The sequence below is a fragment of the Furipterus horrens genome, unplaced genomic scaffold (genome assembly GCF_987537825.1).
Source record: "Furipterus horrens unplaced genomic scaffold, mFurHor1.1.pri manual_scaffold_8, whole genome shotgun sequence".
NCBI lineage: Eukaryota > Metazoa > Chordata > Mammalia > Chiroptera > Furipteridae > Furipterus > Furipterus horrens.
Genome location: NW_028327178.1, coordinates 22,959,237 through 22,976,968, shown reverse-complemented (window position 1 = coordinate 22,976,968; position 17,732 = coordinate 22,959,237). Strand labels below are relative to the sequence as shown.

General features: G+C 36.2%; 1 protein-coding gene across 1 annotated transcript in view; it reads left to right on the top strand.

Moving 5' to 3' along the window:
- Positions 1-17,732, top strand: part of PIK3C3 (phosphatidylinositol 3-kinase catalytic subunit type 3) — a 106,136-nt gene that overhangs the window by 33,207 nt on the left and 55,197 nt on the right. Inside the window, exons 8-11 of the mRNA XM_090285111.1 lie at positions 2,883-2,987; positions 3,615-3,707; positions 9,221-9,406; positions 17,181-17,335. Of these exons, the coding sequence (XP_090141237.1) occupies positions 2,883-2,987; positions 3,615-3,707; positions 9,221-9,406; positions 17,181-17,335 (539 nt within the window). The remainder of the gene's footprint in view (positions 1-2,882; positions 2,988-3,614; positions 3,708-9,220; positions 9,407-17,180; positions 17,336-17,732) is intronic.

Below are 17,732 nucleotides of genomic sequence, written 5' to 3'. Positions count from 1 at the left end.
AGCGCTGGGGAGAACAGGCCTAGGTGCACCTTGGGGATGCTGCGTGTTTGACCCGACACTACCACAGTAAAGCAAGTACTGCCATGAAGCAAGTCACACGGCTTTTTGGGTTCCCCAACCTCTGCTAGCTTCAGACTTTTCTTTTAGAGCTTCCTCACCTCTTTCAGCCTTCATAGAATTGAAGAGAGTTAGGGCCTTGGTCTGGATCAGATTTTGGTGTAAAGAAATGTTGTGGCTTGTTTGATCTTCTGTCCAGACCACTATAGCCACAGTAAGGCTGTTTCTGCTTTCTTACCATTTGTGTGTTCACTGCAGTAGCCCTTTCAGTATTTTTCAAGAACTTTCCCTTGACATTCACAACTTAGCTAACTGGTGTAAGATGCTTAGCGTTAGGCCTATCAACTTTCGACATGCCTTCCTCACTGAGCTGAATCCTTTTCTAGCTTTTTGATTTAAGTGGGAGATGTGTGACTCTTCATTTAAACACTGAGAGGCCATTGTATGGTTAGGGATTAGGGAGGCCTGAGGGGAGGGAGAGAGATGGGGAGCATCTGCTCAGTGGGGCAGTCAGGACACACACATTTATCGCTTAAGTTTGCTGTCTTTTATGGGTGGGTTTGTGATACCCCCAAACAATTACAATAGTAGCGTCAAGGATTACTGATCACAGACCACAATAATAAACATAATAATAACGAAAAATATGAAATATTGCTAGAATTACCAAAGTGTAACACAGAGATACAGTGCAGGCAGGTGCTATTGGAAAATGGTGCCTACAGACTTGTTTGACTCAGGGTTGCTACAAATCTTAAACTTGTTTTTTAAGAAATGCAATATCTGTGAAATTCAATAAAGCGAAAATGCCTGTATTTGAAAGACTGTCATCATTTATATGAGGAATTGTTTTATACCAGGATGTAATAGGATTAGTGGATGAAAATTTTAGGGAGACTGGTTTAGTTGCAAAATATGGAGGGTCATTGTAGTTATTACAATGATTCAATTTGAATCATGATATCTTGAATGATTTTGAGATACCTGTCTGTTGAATTTTTGAGATAATAGCTCTTACATGGATACAAAGAGTAAGAATTCCTGCTTTGCAACAGAGCTTTAATTAGATGACGAGATTTGGAAAGGTCAGTCAAAAACGTCCTTTTAACAGCATAATATATATGATATTCATACTTATAACTCATTTACATCACTATGAACCATTTCATTCTGTTTTTATGCATTTTTAATTAGGTTAATTACCTTTCTTATTAGGCCAAAGTAGATTAAAAGTAGCTCATTGGAAGATGAAAACATGATGACTGAGTTAAAGACAGATCATTGAAGCGGGAAGTAATGGCTGTTAACCTAACATCAGAAGAAAAGATGGATAGGGAAAGAGTATAAAAGGTTAGGAAAAAAGGTCACTTGGGAATCTTTTAGGAACAAACACCCTAAATAACTTCATGGAACCTATTCACAGAATAATAAAACTGACACTGAATTTTCATTATAAAATCAAATTATATTTTGCATTCTGGATATTTGAAACACATGAATGGAGGTACTTTGTGGTTACCTTCAAAATGGCCAGGAGTAAACAGTTTTGTCATACTGGGATTGTAGGTGTTACTTTTGTGTCGCTCCTACCAAAATGTCAGGTAGATGAGATGTCTATATATTGAATGTGTTCTAAAGAAAATGCTCATTAATAGTTATAGCTTAAACATTATAGATGATGTAATTAAAAAAATAATAATAAACACAACTAGGGCTCCTGTTAAAAATTTTTTTTAGTTTTAAATGAAACAAGCAAGCACAAAAGAAAAGTTTTTTAAAAAAGCAAACTACTCTCCTCACCCCCTGTGCTCAAAAAAAGTCAGTTCAGTTTGAAGTCACGATTACTTACTAAAATAGAGGAGTGCATTTTAACAAAAGAACTTCAAAGAGTGCCACTGAGCTGGTATATGGGACATCAAACAAAAAAGCAGACTATAAAACTTGTATAATATCAGGTGCACTGCTCGCACATGTACATGCACAGATAGATGGGTGGAACTGATTAAAAAGCCCGGAAGTAGATCTAAGTAACTATGAGTAGGAAAGATAAAAAGCCTCTTAAGCAAAGACAATATGTTTAAAGCAAATGCTTTTGGCCATAGGTAAAGTAGTCAACACCAAGTATGTATACTTAATTAAGTATTATGGTCATTGTCCCTGCCCTCAAGTTACTGTTGGAGGTTAAGCCACTGAGATGATAGTACTACACTGCATCACAAGGTGTTAGCAAAGAGAGGATGCTTTAGTCTTTGTTGTCAGGGAAGATCTTAGAAGGTGGTGGTTGAGTGGAGAGAGGATATAAAAACCGCGACTACCTAGAGAATGGGGGTAGATGTTTTAAGGAGCTAGAATGGCATGTGCTTATTATGGCATAGTGAAACGGAAAGCATGCTTAGTTTCCTCATCTCAAAATGGTGATGTATTTTTAAAACATAGGAGACTAAGAAGCATAATTGATAGGTACAAAATAGATGGGGATGTTAAGAATAGTAAAAGAAATGGAGAAGCCAAAGAACTTATATGCACAACCCATGGACATGAACTAAGGGGGGCCGGGGGATTGCTGAAGGGACAGAGGGTATAGGGCAGAAGGGAGACGAAGGGAAAAAATATTGGGACAACTGTAATAGCATAATCAATAAAATATACTAAATAAAGAAAGAAAGAAAAAATAAAACATAGGAGACTAAGTTGTAACCAAAATAAAAATTAAGTATTATAAAACGGTCTTAAATAACTATTTACTTTCCTGTTTCTAACCTGCTGTTGAAACGTCCTTTTGGTAATCTTTATGCTATTGATTAATATTTTTAAATAATTAATAGGAGAATTTGGTTGAGAGCAAACATCACAAGCTTGCCCGCAGTTTAAGAAGTGGACCTTCTGACCATGATCTCAAACCTAATGCTGCCACAAGAGATCAACTAAATGTAAGAATTTTAAAATATTCATGTAAAAGTAATTAAATGGGTATTTTGGTTACAATTGTTGTTATACCACTTCACTTAAACATGATTCAGATTTTTTTTTAACCAGATTAATGAACCCAAAGTAATTTCAGAAATTCAAACTACTGTGGTTTTTTTATTATTTGGGGACTTTCAGTAAGAATATTTGCCCCGGAGGCAGATGCAGCACCTCAAGAAACTGGCCCTCAGGTACCTTGCCCGCAAGAGGCCTTGTGTGCACAGCTGCATTGTTGCGCATGTGGACTTGACAACAGAAACGGTTACTGTTCCGACTTCTCCTGTTTGAGGGGGGAGGCTTTAGTTATTTTAGTTTGTTTTGTTTTTGGTTTAATTAGCTCTGTAGTTATATACTTTTACAGGGATTATGACTTTTTCATCTTCTTTTTCTCCCCTTAACGCCCTAATAATACCATTTTTGAACGGATAAGTACAGTAAGTTTGTCTTACTAAGTTGCTTTCACATCCTTCTTTCTTCTGTAGTAGTTCTATAATAGAAGTATTTAGATAAATGAAAAATTTTATATGAAAGGGAAGTATATAGGAAAAATAAGTTTGACAAAAGTAATTCTTTTTTTTCCTTTGTTGCAGATTATTGTGAGTTATCCACCAACCAAGCAACTTACATATGAAGAACAAGATCTTGTTTGGAAGTTTAGATATTATCTTACTAACCAAGAAAAAGTAAGTGTCTCGAATGTTTTAAATATTAAATTATCTACCAAGTTTGTTACCGATAAACAAGATGAGGCAAAACTGCCAGGGAAATATGGAATTCTTGTCAAATTTTTAAAAAAGTTACAGAACAATATATATGATACTCCATTAAAAAATTTTTTAGTAATTTTAGTGATATCCACACAGAGAAACACATACCTTTTGAGGATGCATAGACAGCAGCTGAATGGGTTAGGTCAGAGACATGGGTTTGGTTTCTGGCGCTACAACTTCTTATTACTAGGCAAGGTGAGGCAAACTGCTTTGGAAGCCTGGTTTTCTCATTTTTCTGGTGAGGAAATCCTTCTTCACAGGTGGGAAAATACAGATGAATAACCTGACCCAGTACCTGGTGAATAGTAGGTCCAGCCTAAATGTTGGTTCGCTTTTTTCTTCTCATCTCTTAGAGCCTGAGTTGATGAGCAAAATATTTACATCATTACAGGAACCGGAGAATTCTGGAGAAGGGTGACTAGAGAGAGTATGAGGAATATAATTTGAATTTAGTAAATTGAGTTGGTAGAGTGACAGCCCCCTTGTAGTGCAGAATGAGGCCAGGTCAGAACTAGACATTTGCTTTCCATAATGAAACCACATTTAGATAAAGTCTCCAGAGAGGGGGAATTATGATGAAGGAGTCAGCATTTGAGTTGAGTTGGCAGACTTGGTTTTGATTCTTAGTATTGCCACTAAGCAGCTTTTTACTGCAGGCAGGTTTTTTCACCTGTCTAAGCTTTAATTTCCTTATATATAATATGAGTTGATTAAATAATAGTGAACTTTAAGTCTCTTCCAGTTCTTAAAATAGCCTGTAGATTCTTAGAACATTGGTTCTAGGACTAACTTTTAAAATATAGTAATAATAATAGTCAGTATCTATTAAACAGCCATTTATGCCAGGGATCTTTTATATCCCACAACAACCCACAATTTAGGTATCATTGCTACTGTTCTACAGATGAGAAAAGTTGAGTCTTATATTAAGGGACCTGTGCAGATTCACAAAGCTTATCAGTGCTGCTCCTTGATATGCTCACATTTATGAGTTACAATGAAGCTAGTCTAAAGATTAAAAAGGATCGTAGAGAAAATATTTGCAGCATTGTGCACACGCCTTAGCAGGAATTATGAAATGCATTGGGAGCAAAACAGAAAAATTAATATCTGTCAGAAAACTATTCTATATTTATGTGAGAATGAGTATGTTTTACAATCTCATGAGATGATCTTTAGCTGCTTTAACTTGTTTTTCTTGAAACAATTATATTTTTTTAATTTCAAAAGTAAAGATAAAAATCCAGTTGCAGCTCGTCTTTACTCAACTTTCCCTTTTTGTCTTTTATTGAAACCTTTGAAAATTCTTTGTAGTTGAATCATCTTTATTCTCCTTACACCCATAATACAAGACTGAGAGAAGAATTTTAAATTTACTATAGCTTTGAGTGTTACTCTCTTCATCACACAAAAAGGAAATATTCATCAATAGAATCTGTTAAAAAATTTGATTTAGGATATGATACTCTGTTAAATGAAGAATAATGTTGGTCACAGAAATTGCATCTTGAATGCAGCACAGTCTTGTCTAAAATACACAGCAAGATATTGAATTGGACTGTTAGAATGTATAGGTTCAAGAAGCATAGAATAGATTTGCAGAGCAGAACTGCCTTAGAAAGGCTTACAAGAAAAATTGTTTGTTTAAAAAGTAGTCACTTCTCACTGAAATTCAATTACTTCTAGGTATGTGCAAGAGAAATAAAATGCTCAAGTGATATTAAGTGTGTGACAAGTTTCATTTAACTAGTTGATTTCAAGTTTTCGAAACTTCAATTCTCAGGACATATTATAGGATTCTTAGGATCGCTTGGGTTTAGTGAACGATATTTTTTAATGTTTGAGAAGCACTGTTCAATATTTTGGCCTTCAAGTGACCAAAGAAGTTATTTACACAGCCACATTTGTATCTTTGTAATAATTTAAAGTGGGTTTTGTAGAAGACAAATATTCCCGTACCCTCGTCCCTTAATTTATTTACGGGAAGAAAGAAATTCTTGCAATGTCAGTTTCCCGGGAACAGTGCTCTGGTGAGTTGTCATTTGGGCCCTGAGGCTGAAACAGTTTCTGGAGAGAAAGCAGTGCTCATAAAACAAATTGGTGGAAATTGGTTTTTACAGTTACACTTACGGTTTTTTTTTTTGTTGTTGTTGTTTTTTAAATTTGGCCTTTCCACCTATTTTTTTTTCCTGAATGACTGTGTGTCACAGCTTGCTGGCACAGTCTTCAGTACTCCGGATGAAAACTCTCTAGTCTAGACTTGATGTTGCACCTAGAAAGTTCATAGTAATAGCTTTGTCTGACAAAACCAGTCAAAATTATGAAGTACTTTAAAATTTGTGGTCCGTAGCATTTAAGAAGTGACGCAATTTTATGGAACCCAAAATGTGAATGTTGTAACTTTTCAGAACTAGCTTTTACCATGGTAAATGACCTTTCTTCTTATAAAATATTAATTAACAAATTACTGTTATGTTTACTTAATGCCTTTTCATTATGTTTGGGGGAAAAGTGCAATAGGAAGAGTCATGTATGGTGAAGGCAGGCGTGATACACTGAACATTCTGAAGAGGCTGCTGCAGAAGCCGCTACTGAGACAGTGACAACAGGGCTGTCAAGACACAACCATATTTTTGCAGCCTGACAAGAAGTTGGTGGCAAACCATAGTGGGAAGGAATTCAGCTCAGCAAGCATTTGTTATCATCTCTTGGCCTAGTATTATTCAGAACTCTGGGCTTTAGATACCATTTTTCTGTCTTCATATAAGCTTAAACTGTTGCAGGGAAATGGAATTTATAGACAATCAAAATGGAGAAGTATAGGATAGAAATTGATTGAAATTACTCTCTTAGTAAACATTTAGATAACTACTATCTTAGAAATGTGGAGTAGAGCAAGGTCAGCGTGCTATGTTATGAAGGAGGTTTCACAAAGCAAAGACTAGTGTTAAATTTGAGCAAGCACTTGTGGTATTTTTTTATCTGATGATTATTTCTCATGGGAAAGAAGAGCATGGGTAAGGCAAAGTGTTATGTTTAGGGACAGTCTCTGACCACTCACGAATGGTTATAAAATAGAAAAGATGGGTCAGCTTGTGATGAGCCTTGAATTCTGTGTTTGGGAGTTGAATTTCACTGGCAGTAGTAAACCACTAAAGCAACAGCATGTGTTGTAACAAGTGATGTTTTAGGGAAGACAAACCAGGATATGTTGAAGCAGAGCTGAGAATGAAGAAAAGAGATATAATTAGAAGATTCAATATACTGATTTTGAAATGAGAAGTATTCTTGTGAGACTAGCCCCTTCACCCTTGGAATCTGAACTGATTCCAGGTCGTCAGTGTCAGAATTGAATTCAGTTGTAGGACATCCAGTTGGTGTCCTCAGAGAATTAGGCAGCTGGATGGTGTGGAAAACCCACACATTTGGTGTCAGAGGTGTCTCGAGTAGAGAAATAGATTTTTCTTTAGCAACAAAGTGGAAATTTCCAATAATGGAGTTGGTAGAAATTAAAATAAGAAATATATATGATAAATACAGTATTTTCAGCTCTAAAGTGATTGTGCTTATGATTGTAAGAATAGGAGGTACCAGTGAGGTGATTCTAAAGTCAAAGGGAGGTTAACAAAAATATTTATTGCTATTAATACACAACATGGTAATAAGTGCAGTAATGTTAACATTTAATCTTTGACTCAATATCAAACAGGAATAGAATAATAGTAATATTGGATAATAAAATAATGAACATTTATCAAGTATTTATTATGTACAAAGTACTATCCTAAACATTTGTATTGAATAAGTTATTTAATTTTCACCACAACCTTAGGAGATACATTACTTAAAAGTTAAATAATGTGCTAATTTGATGCAGTCAGGAGTTAAGATTTGACCCCAAACACACTGGCTCTAAAGCTCATATGTGTCCTCCAGTTATCTGCTGAAGCTCTAGGGATAACATGACATTTGAATCCTATACCTTTTTGTAGATCAGTAAAGCATCTTTAAATGATTTAAGATGAAGTATCATTATTACTATCTTCAGATTTTTATACTTTTGTCTTCCTCATTCCTCTTTTCCTTGTTTCTTCATCCTCCTATCTCCTTGTTTACATTTGTAACATTTAGCATTATAAAACTGTGAAATGCTTTCTATAGTGCCTGAAGTTTCTTGGCAGTAGTATACGCTATAAATTGTACTAATAGATCTGGGAGCTAGATTGTTTCACTTACTGAATTGAGTATATCAGCATGCTGCAAGATTTGCTTATGATAAGCACATAGCCACATGTTTCTGTGATGCTGCTGATACTATGAAATGGAAAACCTTCCACTGTAGTTGTTTTAGAAGTATTGCTTTGTTTCTACATTCAACCTAGAAATGCATTTTAGAAGTGAAAAATAATTGCATGGGTTGTTACGATGGCAGTTTGTGCTTTTATTTGGAAGCAGAACACTGTATGTACTAAACACTGTACAGCATGTGCAGAAGAAATGGATAGCTATCCTTGGGAATGCAGATGCCAGTTGTAGAGATAAGAATCATTTGGCAAGTAGAAGAGCATCATTTAAATGAACGTGTACTAAGATTGAGGCAACTACAAAACCAAGAGCTGGAAGTTGCTGAAATGTTATAGAAATGTTGAACTGTTGACAGGTATGCACCTTTCTTTAAAGAGCATTTGTTATGTATGCAACCATGAGTGATGTGCTCCAAGGTAATATACTTACCTGACAGTCTGGTGAAAACTTCAGTATGCTACCTATTTAAAGAAGTGAGATCCCAGGAAGATGCTCCTAACAGCCAACTGAAATCATAGCATATTTGCTACTGCTCTTGTGTTTATCTATTTTTATTCTTGTTTCTGTGGAGTCTTTATTTGATTGTGTTTTTAATAGTTACTTTGTGAAGAGAGACAACATAATTTACTTTGAGTCCCAATGAATGTGAGCATCTAGGAAACGCAGAGACTCTGGAGAAGTATTCAGGAGTGGCATTAGCGGTGCCTCATTTGGCTGTGGGCTTTTTCATTCATTAGCTACTTTATGTCACATGTAGGTGTTGTAAAGTGAAGGTCGTTACAAAGGCATCTCACAGTTCATAAGAAAGATATGCTTCAACTCTTCCCATGTCTTGAGGCCTGCAGTATTTTAAGATAATGAAAGCATATTGAAGAAAAGCCAAAGAAAAGTTTTAAATTCGTAGCACTCTGAAAGTGGTTTGATCTGTAAAGTTACAGGCAACATGCTTTTTTATTTTTCTGCCCTGCGCTGTGTTTCTGAGATGAAATGTTTAACTGTGTTTTGTATTTACATAAGGAGTCTTGTTTACTTGGTGACTCTTCCATCACCACCACTGGAACTCTGCCAACCCTAGGTAAACAGACTGTTGTTTCTAACTTAAAAATCTTTCTTGATTTTAGGCTTTGACAAAATTCTTGAAATGTGTTAATTGGGATCTACCTCAGGAGGCCAAACAGGCATTGGAACTTCTGGGGAAGTGGAAGCCAATGGATGTAGAGGATTCCTTGGAGCTCTTGTCTTCCCATTATACCAATCCAACAGTGAGGCGCTATGCTGTGGCCCGGTTGCGACAGGCAGATGATGAGGTGCGTTATTATTCATTATTCCTCTTTGGGTACGTTTTAAACTAGAGCCTGATTATAGATTCTGAGTGTGTGTGTGTGTGCGTGTGCGTGTGTGTGTGTGTGTGTGTGTGTGTGTGTGTAAGAGAAGGGAGGGGTGGGGAGACTTTTTTAGAGGGAAGAGGATATATTAGGTGTGTTTTCAGAAGTAAAATTAAAATATTCCTCTAGGGACTCCTCTCTGAAATGAAAATTTACTTCCTGATCTGTTTCATGATAGGGCAATCGCTCCCAGGACACTTAACTGGCAGCAGAGCTTGTATCGCTCTGTCTGGAAAAAGGAATTCTAATGAAAAATGGCTTCATGCAGCACCAGCTAGGGGATAATTCAGATCCCCTCTGTTAGTCAGTATACAACAAGCCACATTTAATTGTAGCCTTGAAAAACCCTTGTGGCCTTTGAAACGTAGAGATGCACGATCATCTTATTCTCCTTCAAACTCCTTTAAACTTTCAGTTGCTGACAATTATGTGTATATGGAGATTTTCTGAAGATAGTTTTGAATCTTTTGGAAAGCAAAGATCACAAACTTTGTTCTGGCTCTTTTTATACTCCTAAGGCCACTAGGGGAAGAGGACCACTCTGTGTTGACACAAAATGATACTGGATTTTGAATTTTAGTAATTCCTAATGAGATAGAGTAATCCAGCAAAAAGAGTTGTTGTTTTTTTACTTACTCATTTTTATAGGGTGAATGTGCTCTCAAACATAACCTAATAGTCTATGCTAGCCTACAGGGCTTATGGGATATGGGATAATCTTCTCAAGCCTTGATATGTATATAGGAATGCTGATCCCATAGGACAATTATTATCAAAGACCTTTACCAAAAAATAATTAAATAATTTTGAATTCATAGTGGTATTTGAATTATAAGAGGCAAAACACAGTATTTTTTAAGGTTGATATTTGTATGTATGTATTTATTACAGTGAAATTTAAACCCTAACGTAAGTTGTACGGTGAGTGCTCACATAGAATTTACCCATCTGAAACAATTGTCGCCCATAGCGCATCTTGTTTCAGACATTTCTTACCCTCCCCTCCCCATTCCCTACCCCCCACTAGATTACTCGGAGGAAAATTTCCATACTGTATAATTATATCAGAAGAGGATGTTCTCCACTCTCCTATCCAAGAGCAGTTCCAAGCCTTGTGGTTCATCATGTTATCTTCTTCCTAATTGTCTTTACTGCAGCACAAGTAAAAATTATTACAATATTTATTTGAAATATCAAAATATTTATTTTGAAATTCATTAGCAATTTCATTCAAGTCATTAATTCTCTATGTTTGACATGAATCAGAGTTTAGAAAAAGGCCTCTGGGGTGTAGTCAACACGGTTCCTCAATACGGGTTTAGAATTTAAATAGAAAAATTGTAAATCATTCATGATTGTCTGGCTTTAGTTCCTTCAAGTTTAGAGGCTAAGTATTTGTGTCTGGAGTTGTCAGTGTCCATGTAGGTTCTGATATTTCTAGACCATTTTATGAATTTTGTGGTAGCTAGAGGATAGAAACATTGCATGTATTCTAAACTGCTAAATATGATTCAGTTATTGAACGTTGGTTTTTGAGGTTTTAGAGATACAGCATAAATAGTATGGTTGTTAAGTTAGGTCATGATTTCCCTTTCTGTGAACTTAGTTAAGTAATGAATTATATATACTCAGCTAAAAAGAGGCCTTTAATACTGTTATACTGATTCGTTAGGTGTACTGTATATTAAGATCTGAATGTTGTCTCTTTTTTTTTGACTCTGGAGCTATATATGTCTTAGGAACACTTTGTACAGAAGTCGGCAAAAATAGGTTTACAGTTGTTTGTATGGAAAATAATAAAACAAATAATAATGCAAGAATAAACTGTTTTGTTTACTTACAACTGCAAACCTACTTTGCCCACCCCTGTATTCTCACCTCACTTTCCTAGCCAATAAAAAGAGAGGTGATAGTTGCTTATGTCACATGGTAGGTGTGAAGAAAAATTACGTGGGGCAAAGTTTTGAAAACTATTCATGCACATGTCCATAAAGAATGAAGATTATATTATGTAAATTTTATGGTAAAATCATGCAAGTTGTACCTTTCATTCCTAATTGGTTTAAAATTTACCCTTGACTTTTCCTCTGTGTGTGGAGTACAGTATTTGTAGTTTTATAAACTTCACATTTTTGGGGGTATTGCAGAGGATAATAGAATCACAAAATCATAGCATCAAAAGATACATCAAATGTCATTTTGTCTAAGTATCTACACTTGGACGACTGGATGTTCTGTGTTTGGACGGTTCATCTGATGTCTTGAATGTGCCACAGTCTCTAGTAGCCGGCCATGCCTTTGCCTGTGTTTCTCCATTGCCCCGGATGTCGCTCTTCCGTTCCTCCTTTGAGCTGGAGCACAGATCTCACCACCTGAGAAGCTTTTTTTAGCCATCTCAGGAGCAGGCAGCACTTGTGTTTGTTTCTTCTCTGCTCCCATAGCATTTGGCTTTTTTCTTTACTGTAATACTAACCATTTTCCTCCTATTCACTTTGCTTTTCAGTTGTGAAAGAAATAATATAGGACCCCACTCCTCCAACAATTTCTTACACCGCCCCCCCCCGCCCCCTGAAGGGTAGCCACTCATATGTCAATCTTTTCATATATTCTCCAAATTGCAAGCATATGTATGCATGTGCAATATATACACTTCTTTTTATAAATTAATATAAATATGGATATCCTCTAAATATATTGTTAAAAACTTGCCTTATTGACTTAACAGTATAATCTTGGACACTTTCTCACTATCAACACTTTGGTAACAGGCTAATGAATATACAGTCAAATGATGTCAGGAGCATGTTTAATTTGTAAAAAAATATATATACTGTGTTTTTAGACTTTATGGATACCTGTAAATCTACTTTTATAATATTTGTACTTATGTTATTCCCAAGAATTTTAGAATAATTCTGTCATTTTCTTAAAACTCCACCAAAATCTTAAGTGGAATTACATTAAAATTTTATATTATATTAAGGAAAAATTAATATCTTTATAATTCTAAATCTTCCCTCCTGGAGATAGGATTTTTTTGTTTTTAATTCAAGCTGTGATTTTATAAAAATTTTAATACATTTAAAAGAAATTAGAATTAGGGTGGGGATTCACTGTGGGAGTTGTGGGGGTGAGGCAGTGGAGAGCAATGGGGAAGAGTGGGACAATGTACTAAAACAAGAAATTTTTAAAATTAGATTTATTTAGTGACAATTATTATTATGAATTACTTTACCCATTTTATATGTCTTTGTTACTTAAAGGGAAAGCTGCATTTTTATTTTAATATTTGTATTTTACCTTGTCAGTGTAGTGATTTATCTTATCTGTTCTGATACGTGTTAGATAGGTTCCTGTTTTTTGTATGTATAGTATCATGTTATCTGAAAAACATCAATATATAGTATGTGAAATCTATGCTTACAAAGTTTTCCTAATGCTATACTGGCTGTACATTTGTAAAATGAATCTTAATCTTTTAATACCTTTCTGAATTCACTTGCTAATATTCTACTTGGGAAATTTTTAAAGACTGTATGTAGCTCAGAAGGAGAGATTCCCCATTAGAATGTGAGGAGGAAGTGACATTTGAGAGGCATTGCAGGAAGAATAGAATTTTCACACTTGGACAAGACTTTACATTCCAGGTGGGGAGAACAAAGTGAGCAAAGGCAAGGTGATTGAAAAGTATGGGGAAAATTGAAAGTACGTATTTCACTTTCACAGGTGTGTGGGATATATGTAGCTGTGTATGAGGCAGGATGAGAACCCATGTCTTCAACTGTAAAGAAGAGTTACTTTCTATTCAGTAAGAAATGAGAAATCAGTGAGTGATTTTGACCTTGGACTTTGCATTTGCACTCTGCAGCATTACAATTAACTTTTTCTTGAGAAAAATGGTGATCACTATCTAGATAATATTTCACAGCTCTTGGGAAATTCTTACTGAATTGTCTGAGATGGAAACCTGATTTATTTATTTTTCTTTGTTTTACTTGTATGCTGTGCCCTTCATGCTTGGAGAAATTTTATGTTTTTCAAGATGTGACTGTACAATGAGCAAACAGCCTTTGTACTTACTGTTGAAGTTAATTCATTTCCATGCAAATGAAGGAAAGTGTAGTTTGAATATAGAACACCAGATGACCCACAAATCAGATGGTGATGAGTTACTTAAAAAGTGGGAAGTTTCCTCTGAATTTCTCCTTCCTGGGGAATTTAATAACAATGCTGCTTTTTTTATTTCATATGATAAGTCTTTTCTGTAATTAGGAAAATACAATACAACTGGTGATACAATCAGCGACATTTTGAAAACATGCCTTGGTAATGAAGGCTAGAAGTAAAACTGAATTACTTCTACCTCTCAAAAGGATTGCTTGTCATTAAATATATAAATCAATTTTCTGTTATGTAATTCACTTTTTTTTTTCTTAGGAAAAGCATGGAACCATACCTATTGCTTTTAGATGTCATCAATCTCAAATAAAACAATAGTAAATGAGATATTTATTGCTCCAATTAAAAACAGTTTTTAGAAACAACAGTACACCAAAGAGGTGCTTTGATACAGTCACTTGATTTCCCTGGTCGCTGACATTGATTAATATATTTGAATAAGAATTAATAAGCCAGTTAAGCTCTCATTTAATTTTTTTTGTGTGTGTGTGTGAAAAAATCATTTAGTGGTGAAATCACGTGTATTACTCTATTAGTATTGGGCTAATGATAAAAATCCTATGTATGTCAATGTAAAAAACATATTATGCTATTAAGTAAGGGAAAATAGGTTGTTGGAAAGTGACTTCTGTCCTCATGGAGTTTATAATATAGTGAAAAAGGCAAAAAGCAAAGCAAGTAACTACAAATGCTACAGTTATGTTACAAATAGGAAAGGAAAGGATGTGTCATGAAATTTTTACAAGGGATTTAACCTGATTTGTGGGCTAAAAGGAGAGATGAATTGGTAATTGCAAAATCTCAAAATTAATCTAATTCTAAGTTTAGAGGGGCTAACTAGGTGAGTGACAAGTAGACCTGGAAGATAAGATACTTAACAAAGTAATTGGGAAGAACTAAGAACTACATTTATAAAGTAAGAAAGGACAAATTTCTATCCTAAACACTAAACCTAAAGAGTACTTTTATGTCAGGGGAACACTCAGAAAAGTAAAGCTACTTCGTTGACACTTTTTAGTCCTAATTATCCCATTGATTGTCAATAGACGTGTGGGAGATTGAGGCTTTGGAATTTGTTTTCTTTAAACCGTTATTGGTAGTTGCCAGGAAAGTATTTTGCTTCACCACGAGTGTTAAAATTAAAATATCTATTTTGTAGGTTTTAATTTAAGAAGTAACCCAAATACTTTGAAACTTAAGATTTCAGAAAAAAATAAAAGGAATGACAGAGTTTTAAAAATCCTAAGCAGAAAAGGTTATGAAACAAAGTCTTAGAAAACTTGAAAATCTGAAGTTTCTTATGTAATCTTAGATATAAAATCCTGTTACCTGATTTATTGCTGAAAAAGGGATCCTGCCTTTTTTTTTTTTTAAATGTGTTTTATTGATTACAGTGTTACATTTGTTCCAATTTCCCTTCCCTCTGCTCCCCTCCACCCGGTGGCCCCCCTCCCTCCCCTTGTCCCCCCCTTTTAGACCATGTCCATTGGTTGTACATATAGTTCTTCTCAACCTCTCTCTGTCTATTCCATTCCCTCCAACGATGTTTCTTAATTCCTATACCATCTCCCTCCCTCTCCCCATTCCCCCTCCCTGCTGACCTCCCCCCCAATATGCTCCCCATACCTATAGTTCTTTTTCCACTCTCATTGCCTATTTGGTTTGCCTTTGCTTCAGTTCCCTAGCTTCTGTTGTTGTTTCTTGTGATGCAGTTTTCATTTTAGATTTCATAGTCTTGATCCTCCTTTTTCTAAACCAATCCCTTTAACATCTCATATAACAGTGGTTTGGATCTAATGAACTCTTTCCGTTTTATTTTGTCCTGGAAACACTTTCTCTGCCCTTCTGTTCTGAATGACAGCTTTGCTGGATAAAGTATTCGTGGTTGTAGGTTTTGGATTTTCATTGCTTTGAATATTTCTTGCCAGTCCCTTCTTGCCTGCAGGGTCTCCCTTGAGAAGTCAGCTGATAGTCTAATTGGGACCCCTTTGTACATGATTCTTTTCTTCTCTCTTGCTGCTTTTAAGATTCTCTCTTTATCTTTAACTTTTGACATTTTGATTATAATGTGTCTTGGAGTGGTTCTCCCTGGGTCCAGTTGTTTTGGAACTCTCTGTGTTTCCTGGACCTGTACGTCTATTTCCTTCCCCAAGTTTGGGAAGTTCTGCTTTATTATATTTTCACTTAATTTTTCAATTTCTAGTTCTTCTTCTTCGCCCTCTGGCAATCCGATAACCCGTATATTCGATCTCTTATAGCTGTTCCAGAGGTTTCTGATCCTCTCATCCTTGCTTCCCGTTTCCTCTCTCTGCACTGGTTGACTGTTCCTTCTCTATGTTCTGGTTTGTTGATTTGAACTCTGGATTTTATTTCCTCACCATCTGTCTCGTATGAGGTTTTGTTCCTTTCAGTATGAGTGTTTTTCAATTCTTCCTCATCTTTTTCCAGATCTTTTGTTAATTCTGTAAGCCACCTGATAACAATGGCCCTGAACTGAGCCTCTGACAGGTTTCTTATTTGTTCATCTGTCAGGTTCTTCATCTGTTGCCTGGTGAGCTGCGCCACCGGGATTTCTATTGTTGTCTGCCTCATTTTGACAGATGTGTTTTGCTTTCTTGGACCGGCTGTAGGGGGCAGTGCCTGTGTACTCGTCACAACCCAGCAACCAGCGGCGATCCGCAACCTTTCTCGCCGCGCTGTGGCACTTTGTCGTCACTGCCCAGCAACCAGTGGCTATCTGCAACCTATTCCACAGCGCTGTGGCGCTTTGTGTGGGGGCGGGGGTCCAAGATGGATTCCCGTAGTTATTCTGCTAGGAGACTGGGATCCGTCCTCCCGCCCTCTGGGCCTCACCGTTCGGCGATGTGGTGGCTGCTTTTCCCAGCGTTGGGGTCGCAAGCTGCCAGGGTTAGACTGCAGCTGAGACTGCTCTCCCTGCCGCTGTCCCTGGTGCTACCGCAAACAGCTCCGCCCCCTTTCGCTCTTCTTATCTGCCCAAAGGGCGCTGCTGGTTTATAACTTTGTACATTGGGCTTCCGTGTAGTTTTATTTTCTGGAATTTCTAGTTATCTTTTGTTTTGAAGTAGTTGTATTCCTCTCTAGTTGTGGAGGGAGACCGAGCGTGTCCGTCTAAGCCTCCATCTTGGCCGGAAGTCCAGGATCCTGCCTTAACGTCTTAGTTTTATATGAACCATCTCAATCCTTTTCTTGGTTTTCGCTTTGCTTTTTTGGATACTGCTTTAAATCAGGCACTTACTGGCCACTTACTCTGTGCCAGGCACTATTCTGTGACTTTCTTCTATTAATTGATTTAATCTTCACACCTTATCTCTGAGGCTTGTGTGATTATGTCCATTTTATGGATGGGGACTCAGTGAGGCACCAAAACATAATCTGCCAAAGGTAACACAGCTGATAAGTGATAAAGTAAATTGTTAGCTTGATATTTAGGAGTAAATTATGTCTATAACATACTGTATTTGTTTTTCTAATATCTTCTTTTTTGTTTATTTTCCAGGATTTGTTGATGTACCTATTACAGCTGGTCCAGGCTCTCAAATATGAAAATTTTGATGATATAAAGAATGGATTAGAACCTACCAAAAAGGATAGTCAAGGTTCAGTGTCAGAGAGTGTGTCAAATGCTGGAATAAATTCTGCAGAAATAGAGAGGTATGAATATCCAGGAAGGACTTATGGTCAGATCTGATAGTTACCCTCCTTTTCAAACTGTCTTCGCCTTTCCGTTGTCCCCAGGTGTACCAAATCCCACCTGGTACTAAGTTTGAAGTTTTACCAGTGAATATGTTGCGTGCACTCACAAAACACAATACAGCGTTAGCAGGCTATGAAGTCAAACTACCTAAATTAAATTCCTAAGTCTGCCATTTACTAGCTGTGTACACTTGTGTAAGTTGCATATTCTCTGTGTGGCCCGAATTGCTCATCTTAAAAATGAAGATATAGCGATAACTGATCTTTAAGGCTTTAAAGATTAAATGAGTTAATACACGTAAAGCATTTAGAAAAGTGCTGACATAGGGTGCTCAGTAAGTGTTAAATACTATTT